This window comes from Corvus cornix, chromosome 4 (genome assembly GCF_000738735.6).
Source record: "Corvus cornix cornix isolate S_Up_H32 chromosome 4, ASM73873v5, whole genome shotgun sequence".
NCBI classification, from domain to species: Eukaryota; Metazoa; Chordata; class Aves; order Passeriformes; family Corvidae; genus Corvus; species Corvus cornix.
The window spans coordinates 55,924,359-55,934,360 of record NC_046334.1 but is presented as its reverse complement, the minus strand read 5'-3'; the positions used below and the strand labels follow the sequence as shown (position 1 = coordinate 55,934,360).

At 38.4% G+C, this 10,002-nt stretch overlaps 1 protein-coding gene across 2 annotated transcripts in view; it reads right to left on the bottom strand.

Annotated features, from left to right (window-relative positions):
- Positions 1-1,451: 1,451 nt before the first annotated feature.
- Positions 1,452-10,002, bottom strand: part of ADGRA3 (adhesion G protein-coupled receptor A3) — a 61,100-nt gene continuing 52,549 nt past the window's right edge. Inside the window, exon 19 of one of the 2 annotated variants that reach the window (XM_039550804.1) lies at positions 1,452-9,858. In XM_039550804.1, the coding sequence (XP_039406738.1) occupies positions 8,619-9,858 (1,240 nt within the window). In that variant the 3' untranslated portion in view covers positions 1,452-8,618. The remainder of the gene's footprint in view (positions 9,859-10,002) is intronic. The other variant, XM_010401841.4, reaches the window with a different exon arrangement.

The window sequence follows — 10,002 nt, the reverse complement described above, 5'->3', positions numbered from 1 at the left end:
GCCACCTCTATTGTTGAAGTAGGTTTTCATTTCTGGAGGTGAACTTGAGTGTGCTCACATTTGGGAACTTTTTCCATTTTAATGTGACTGCAGCAACTTTGAAAGTCTGCTCCCTGTTGAAAGCTATGGCAACACTCTCTCCGTGAATGAAACTGTCTGACAGGCTTGCATCGCCTCCTTACCATTCTGTTATTACTCACATTGTTACTTCATATAATCTATTTATTATTGTTATTATGTCCTGTCCATATGTTTGTGACGAGTTTCCAATCATTTATTTTGCCCATGACTGGTACAAGTGGCATGTTACTAGCAACATAACAATATATTTATAACTTCATCTTAATAAATTTTCTCCTCTATTCTTTCTTCTAAAATCTTCCTTGGATGTTGAGGCCCTTTAAGTTATTTTTGCAGCTGTGGCCCTTATGGGGTGTGGAAGGACTGGGAGGCAGAAGCAGCAGCAGGCAGTGGAGTCTGCCCTCAGAGCCCTGTCATAAATGTAAAATCTTTCTATAAACCACATTTTCTTTCACGTATTCTTTTTCCATTCCCACTTCATCTGTCCTTTTATGTTTGCTTCCTGCTCATTTTTGCATTAATAAGTGGAGCACAGGAAATTTTGGCTCCCCCCTATCGAATAGATTTGGTTGTAATGCTGCTGAAAAGCATAAGCGTTACTTAAGCCTGAACAAAGGAAATGTCACACAATGTGCAACTTGAAGCATACCAACTTTAATTTTGTCCTTGAAATGAAGAAGGGAATTTTTGCATTATTAAAGACTGGATTTTTTTTTTTTTAAATAGCAAGTTTCCTTAAAACAAAGGCTGTACATAGAGAACTAAACATTTTCCCAGTACCCTTGCTTCAATTCTTTACTCTTTGAAAGTACGAAGCCACTGGAGCTTATACTTCTGGAGGTAAATAGGAGAGCTGAGACAGATGGAATACTGTACTCTGCATCTTATGTTCATTGTATGGAAATGAGCATGAATTTTCTTCCTGCTGAATTTTTAGCATGCTATTCTGGGTGAGCAATACCTTACAGTTAGCAGGCAACTGTGACTGCCAAGGCTGGATTTGATTATGGCTAGTGTGAGGCATTGGATCACTGAGATTCCACATCTGTGAAACAAGGAGTTGGGGCCTCATTATCACAAGGTACATGGTACCAGCAGCTCCCCTTCAAAATGCCTGCCTGACAGCACTCCAATTTCATCTGCACAGACCATGCAATGGAAATGGCAGAGCACAGGAGACAAGGTGTGAGCATTAAAAAGCATTCTCTACAGCTTTGTAGCTCTGGACATCTATTCTGCAATAAATTGAAAAACTTACCCTAATGCAAAAATACACTGTAACAGTAACTTGGATCTTTTCAGCAGGCATGGTTTGAAAAGAAGAACTAATTTCCTTAAGGAGGTTTGTGGGTTTTTTTGGTTTTTTTGTTTTTTTTTTTTTTTTTTAAATAGAGCTACATAATCAGCCTATTTTAAGTTACGTTGGCAAGTAGGCATGTATTTAAAATTTCTGTCATGTGCTTTCAGAAGTAAAAGGGTTGGGCTTTTATTTTCTCTAGGCGTTCTTCTGTGCATTAAGAATGATGATTTAGTATTCACTAGAGAAGACAAGGCTAAGGTGATACTTGTTAAAAAGCAGAAACACCTAAGAAAATTAACAGGAATAATATAGCAGGTCTTAGAAACATCTTCAGACAATCTCTCACATTTCTAGTCCAGACTCATAATGATACCATGCTACCATAGAGCCCATCATCTTTACACAGGTGAACAGAAGAACTCATGTGGCCTTGCAGAAATTTATCATCTGTGCTTTTATTTCAATAGTAACGAAGAAAGTTTTGTAAAATGCTTCCCAGTTATATGGAGCCACCTTGCAGCAGAAGCCAGTATTCCATAGGGAAAGGGGAAGGGTGTGCAGGGGACTTGGGGTGGGCTTTTTGGGTTTTGCTCATTAGAATACACATCTTTAGGAAAAAAGATGTATATTGGGAAATAAGAAAATTTCCTATTAGGAAAGATCCTTGACATATGTGTTTGACAAACTGAGCTACCAACTTGCTGAGTTAACAGCTGTTACCTGTTAACTTCATGGGGGCAGGGAAAAGAAGAAAATCTCCAAATCGGCAAATTTAAGTTGCACCTAAACTGTTCGACAGCAGGGAAGAAATAATTTTACCCTAGTCCTAGGACTGTGGTAATTACACTGTTCTAAAGCACAGTGTTTTGGGAACACAGATCACCCCGTGGATGGCTTTGGCCATTAAGTGCTGTGGTATTTCTGGCATGTAACCTTATTCCAAGTAATTTTTTCATGACACTCCTGGGTCTGCCTGCATGTTTGCAGACAAAAGCTTCAAAAAGAGGCTGGTAGGAGCTGAATTAGAACTGTCAGATGTCAGCAATTAAATTCCAGCATTATCACCATGTCTAGACACTAGGCACTCCTAGGGCACCTCAGAGCAGCTTCATCTGTTCATCTTTACCACAGTGAAGACATTTTTACCTATTAAGCAGTATTAATATTTTGCTCATGTTCCCCAAGCCTTCCTTTATACATGAGGATATTTAGGAGTTCTTTACAAGACTAATGAGTAAGACTTAAGCTGGCTTTCTTTCCTGTTTTTTAATCCAGGAACACTAAATATAAGGTGGCAAATGTAACAGGCAAGAGGAATCACACCAGTTGAGCTGGTGTCTTTAAAGAATTAAACTTGCCAAGTAGCTAACTTACATAAAGATGAGAAAAATCTCTAAGTATAAACCAGTTTTGTCAAAAAGATGGCTGTTGAAGGTGACAGGAAAGCTGAGCCATGGACTGAACAGCTGACACTACGTGCTGTTACCATTGTGCAGCTGCCTGCATTTACATGGAAAGATGGCATGTCTTGGAAACCAGTTAACGTGCAACTGTTTTAACTGTAAATGAGGCTTTTTTTCCAAAGCTCATTCATGTTGTTCACAAGGTTCAGATAAAACTTCAGCTATGGGATAACCAGATGACATTATTTCACAGGATAGGACAATGTAAGTCATCACCAGGGATGTGTCCATATACTGGTGATGGTTCCCACATGCAGGTCATCTTTCAGCTGAGAGGTACTGGCCAACTCTGTGTCACTCCAAACTGGGAGCATTTTAGGGCAATCTGGATTGTTCATTACCTGTATGTGGAAGGAGCAGAGTACTGCTGATTGCACTCATTTTTGTTTATCAGATCTTGGAGACTGTACTGGCCTGAGAAGATATTTTTATATCTGCAACTGTATTAATAAAGGTGTCTTTTCAACTATTCTCTTCTACTTTGTATTGAAATCTTCCCTGCACACACTATGTGCCTTGTAGTTATCAAGCCATGATTAAACTCAAGTACAGTTTAACTTGAAATTCATAATAGTAGTACATCTTCAGCCCATAAAAGCTGAAGATGAAACTGTGGCCTGATGCAGTTAAGTGCTATGTGTCAATAGAATTGACAAGTTTATGTCTTACAATTCCTTGAAGAGCCTGTCAAATTTGTGTGTCTGGGACCTTTACAGATAAGCCTCTTAATGATTAGGTGCACACTACATCCAAGTATTTATTTTAAATATCTTGCTCAGCAGCTCCAGATGTTACCAAGGATGCCTCCTCCCCTAAGAAGGAAACTGTCCTTCCTACATGTTTCTATTTCACCAGCTGCATCCAGTACAAACACCATCAGCTAATAGATGAAATACAGTCCCTGCATACTTAAGATTTTTGCTGCTCAGATTTGGACTCTGCCTTATAGGAACGACTTCTTCATTTGTGAATTAAAGGGAAATTGCTGCAAACAATTCAGAAAGCTGCTCCACATTGTCACAATGTAGAAGGCTGTTGGGGAGGGCAGAAGACAATCCATGTTAATTTGTAGCTGGCAATGGATTAGGAAAAAGGCTGCAGGAGGAGCATTTGATGCTGAAACAGAATTATCATAGTCAGCAAATAGAATTTTAAGTGGATAAAGTGAAAATGTCAGGTATGTATTATAAGAAATGGTTCATCCTATCAAGAATTACATAGTGATTCATATAAAAGGCCCTTTAGGCTTTGCAGCTGAGCTGAAGTCCTCCTCCTCTAGGTGAAAGCTGAAATTTACACTTAGAAGATAAAACATTTATAAGAAAGAAAAAAACTATGTCTTTAGTCATTTTATGAAACCTATGTCTCTGAAACAATCTCTAAAATCAAGTTCTAAAACTTAATCTATACTAACATTTAGTATTCTCTTTCATTCACACAATGATTGGATTTGAGGCTAATCAGTGATGTCCCACTTGAAGAGGTACATGAAACTATTACTATATGCAGTACTTAAGTATCAAGTGCAAAATTTCAAGGATCTTCATCTAATAGAAACTAAAAATTTCCCCTCAGTTTTATCTCACTTCAGTCTTGCCTCATCTATTTCATTACAAAGATTTGTAAGTACTATTCTACTGACTAAATGCTGACTTCAGAGAAAATGCCATATTCAGCTAAGCACTTAATTTGTATACTCAAATTGTATACTTTGGGATTAAAGGCGATTAAAGGTTGTTTGGCTTTTTTAAGATGAAGTCACATCGGACATGTAATCAGCTGGCTGTGAGTCATGCTTTGTCAGCAAGCCCATTTCTGCACTGACCTTTTAGTTTCTGTCTTTCAACTCTCTAGAGCCATCCTCCACAATTCAAGACTTTGTCTACGATGCATGGGGGAGCCACAGCCTCAGCCAGCAGAGAAGCCTGGTGAGCAGCACCAGCTCTGTGAGGGCTTTTCAGAAGAGGCCAGGTGAGTGGAGCAGGCAGATGACTGCTTTTCCTCACCTCCAGCCAAGGACTGCCATTCCCTACCTGCTCACGTGGAGGCAAGTTTCAGCTGTGATGTTGATGGGCTTGTCATACTTAGAATCTTACTAATATAAGTTTTCAAAATTTAACTCTTCTGTATAAAATAAATTGTACAGCTGCATTTATAGATACCACCACGTAGTTTCCTCCTCCATCTCCGCAAATGTCCATATTCAGCCAATCTGGGAACCAAAGGTATATAAACCTCATCTAAACTAAAACCAAACTCCTACAACACAACAGGTTCTCCTTTTTTGAAAACAGGGGTTAAAAATTCAGTGTGTTCATTTAAATTAGATGGTTTTTTTCATGTTTTATATGTTAATCTTGAACTCCAAGGAGAATAGTACTTCTCACAGATGTCTATGCTATTAACCTCTCTAAGACCTGGATACTGTGACCCACTGAAACCAATGTGAACCAATCCTTCACTTTGCTCAGGGATGTGAAAATGCAGCAACACAAGACATCAACAGTTTCAGCAAGCAGCACAGTGCTAACACAGAAGTGGTCAAAACATAATTAAGTAAAAATGAGAGAACTTAATAAAAAGTCATTGTTTCTTCCAACATCTGAAATATTTCTTAACCTATGCAAAGTTTAAATTTATTAGCATTTAAGGTGTTATGATAATGGATGAGATCCAATTAACAAGAGATGCCTCTGCCCAAATTATGGTGCAAATGAGACCACATGCCAAGTCAATAGCACGCATTTAACAATGAACATGAGGCAGAAAGATAGAAGATTATGTGGAGACTACATTGCACCTTCCAGTACCTGAAGGGGCTTACAGGGAAGTCAGAGAGGGACTCTTTCAGGAATTGTAGTGACAAGACAAGGAGTAAGGGGCACAAATTGGAAGAGGAAAATTCAGGTTACATATTAGGAAGAAATTTTTTACTCTGAAGGTGGTGAGATACTGAAACAGGTTGCCCAGGGAACTTGCAGATGGCTCCATCACTGGCAGCGTTCAAGGCCAGGTTGGACATGGCCTTGAGTAACCTGGTCTAGTGGGAGCTGTCCCTACCCATGGCAGGGGCAGTTGAAACTAGATTATCTTTAAAGTCCCTTCCAATCCTTCACATTCTATGATAAAACCACCTAAACCTTTTTAGCCATAAACCAGGGTGTGCTTATACCCTCCTCCTCTATATCCACAACACTTGTTTTTCAAAGTCTGCTGCTGCCACTAGTATGACTGCACAAATACACACTTTTGTCATGGTAACAACCAGCCCTAACTACTGCTGCCTCTAGTAGCCTCTTTTCTGTAGATAACACAAACTGCCCCCACTTTGTGTTACTTTCCTTTATATCTCTGATTAATGATGGTAGTTACTCTCACATTGATCCACAGAAAGCCAAAATAAGCTTTTTGTGGTGTTTTTTGTTTGGTTTTTGTTTGGTTTGGGGTTTTTTTGCATTGGAGTGATATAGGTGGTTTTTCATATGAAGTTTAATTACAATTCTGAAAATAAGCTTACTTTACACTATTAGGAAGGAAGATAAAAAAAAACCTGAAGACTTTTCTGCTTCTTTCTTAGTAAGATACTATATAAAATATCCCCCCTTTTACAGAGTCTAATAACCTGCCTTCCACGTTTCAGTAACATAAATTCTTTCAACTTAAGATTCTTCATGAAAAATACAGCAGATGGAAAGTATCATTGTGTTTGTCAAGACTATATCAGAGAACAATGTCTTAATTTATCATCTGAGCCAAAGTACTTGTTACATGAAAAGCAAATGTAGCTATGTATATAGCAGTGAGTGAACTAAGCATGTTTATTAGAGTAATGAGGTAAGAAATATTTTACATTAATGACCCTGCCTGTACCAAGGCTAGTCAGAGTTTATTAGGTACTACGAGAAAAGCTAATTTTTTTGTCTCATCAAAACAGGGCAAACTATCAAGCTATGCAGAAGTATTACACATAGAATTAATTTTAAAGGTGAGTTTCAAGAACTACTAAACTGATATTTGGATCCAAGCAAACCTATGAAAACAGGGCAAGTGCTAAAAGCAATGGGCAAGTAGATTTTTAAGCGTAACTGATCCTACCTTAAGTCCCTACCATACCTTGTTCAGATAATAAATTATCTGTGGACTGTTTGGACGTTTTTCCGTGTTATACATGGATTACATTTTTCTACCACTATAATCTTAAAGATAAAAAGTAGGCTTAAATTATTTGCATGAGTACATACATTTGTTACTATTAAAAAAAGCACAGTATAAACACCTGATTAAATATAATGTATGAGTATCTCAGTTTGAGCTACTATATATGGATTGCTCCTAGTTGTGTAATATACAAATTCATCTCAGAGTTGATTGCTTCTCCTGGCACATCTCCTTACATTCACCTACTGTCTGCAATTCGGTTTTCATAACTTGCAGTATTTGGAATGGAATAGGATCAAGTTGCTGGTTTTGACTTCTACATCCAAAACTGCATTTCTGTCACCAAAAGGAACCCTCCTGCACCAAGTAACAACCCACAAACAGCAATTACAAAGCAGTCAGTTGTCTAAGATGTTTAGATACTTTATCAAATAGATTTAAAACATATTTGATATACACTTGTGTATTTAGTTAAAATTCTTTTCTTTAGTAATACCCATGAGCTCCTTTTTTTGAGTGTCTATCCTTATGCTAACTGTAAGGCTGGATACAAGATAAAAGCTACCTCTCTTGAAACCAGGGAAATAGAAAAGCAATCAAAACTGAGTCATACACTTGTCAAAATGTTCCTGAAAGAATTCTTAAATGGTAACTACCCATAAGTAAAAATAGAACCCAAATTCTAGCAACACTGTCCTATTGCAGAGGTTAGTACAATGCATCCAAGATTAATTCAGACTACCAAACAGACAACTAGAAGCTGCAGTAAATCTGGCAAGCAGTAATTAAAACATATCTGAACAAGTTTATCAATTATTTAACACAGTATTTGAGTATGGACAATGTTAGATCTGTATCATGACTCAGATACACTTAAGCAAAACACCCAAAAAGACAAGTTGGCAGTGGGTAACCAACTAACTAAGTATATACAATCCAATTCCATTTGTTGCTTAAGGTTGAGTTGTGGTACCAGTACTACATTATGCAGAAGCATTTTTTGCTATTTAATACACGTAACTTTAGCAAAATTTGTATAAGTGCTGGAAACAGGTACAACCTCAAGCACCACTCTGCAACTACAACTTCAAATTGGTCACAGCAGCAGGATGATACAAAATATGATCTTGTTTACACTGAGGTGTCAACAATTTAAGTGTAGGAAATTGTAACTTCAGTATTTTCTTTAGTAACAGAAGCTCAAAAGTTTCAGATAATGAAAGAGTAAAATCAATATGACATTCAGTGCAATAATATTTAAAAAACCCAACAAGTAAGTGCAACTTTGGGCTGCTGGGGAAAATACTATTTATTATACATTTAAATACAAATTTGAAATGTGTTGTGGACACATCTGCGGGGTTACAGGTAAAAAAAATATACAAAGTTGTGTTCTGCATCTCTCAAGACTGACACTTCAGAAAAAATTTCACAAAATACCAAGCAAGAGTTCAGCTTTGTAAGAACAGACAAGGTAATAATGCATAAAATTTTTTGCTTTGTTCCCTCCCTGCATAAAGTACCTACAGTCTGTAAACAGTCTTTAAAAGTGTTAATAGCTTTAAGGAATGTGTAATCACAGTTCATATGGATTCATCCCAGAAAGAATTACAATGCTACACAGTAGTTTCGTGTTTCCATAACCCAGTTCTAATATTACCAGTACTGTCTGCAGTGAGCAAAGGTCCATCCTGTCCACTGCTTTTAAGTCCATTCTGGACGGCTAAATTTAACCCATAAGATTTTTGTTGGTTTTCAAGTTCAGCCGCTATTGGTTTCCTTAGAATATCTTTTTTGTTGTTGGTAGCTATTGTTTTCTCAGTATTTCTACTACTTTTTGGAAGTGTACTGCAAGCATCACTGCTGTCTTGTTGGGACTGGTTATACTGACGTTCTCTGTATGCCATATAGGCTCTTCGGCTCCTCGAGTGGCCCTCGCTGTTGCTCTGGCGAGTTTTGGGTAAGCCATTCTGCACACTTCCTTCCACGCTCGTGGGAACGTCATAGGCATATTCCCTCAACACTGCGAGCCTGCTGGCACGATGGCCCTTGCTCCTGTTCTTATGGTGCCGGCTTGGGTGTCCGTTTGTCCGAAACTGTACCTCCAGTGGAGCTACGTGCATTTTGATATCATTATCTACCGAATGTTCAGTGAGACTGTTATCAAGTTGAGGACCTGTGTTCAATGGCAGAGAAGTAGGGTGGCACTGAGCTGCTGCAGCTTGTAAATTAGTTAGTTTACAACCTTGAGAGGAATTTTTTAGGCTTGATGCACTTTTATTTGTGCATGAGGATTCTGCACTACTGTTGGTGCATTTCGGGGCCTCTCCGTTGGTTCCACTGGAACTGGAAGGTGGCACATTTACTTGCACTGAATATGTACTCCTTCCTGGGCAGCAAGTTGTTATCCAAGCATGCCTGACATCTTCCCTGTTAATGCAGTGGTGCACCATAAGAAAGGCACTGAGACTTAAACATGTTGCCCCAAAAAAACAGCTGAAGATCAGGTCCATAGGATAATACAGGGAGATGGACAGAGCTCCAAAGATCCACAGCATAACATACAAAACCAAAGTAAGGCCCACTCCCAGAAGCTGTGCTTGAAAACTGTGCTCGTTCTCCAAAGCAGATGTGGACACCAGGGACACTGACAATGAATCCTGATGGGCCAGTTCCCCGTGTTCGTTGGTGGCCAGACGCTGCTGCTCCTCGACGGGTTCCTTCAGCTCGTATTTGCGTTCAGGGTGACGCTTTAGTTGTATGAATATGCTGAGAAAATACATACAGTTTATGAAAATTATAAAACTAGCAGGTCCATAAAATGCTCCTAAACTAGGTTCCCAAGCCATCCAGCAACTGCAAAAGAAACAAACCAAAGAATAAATTAATATCTTTGCACAAGTCACTTATACTTCTTCAGTTCATTGAAATGACCCTGTCTGTGCTACATTTTCTGGAAAAATCAGAATTAATTGCAACAAGTATTCAGAGACAAGCAAG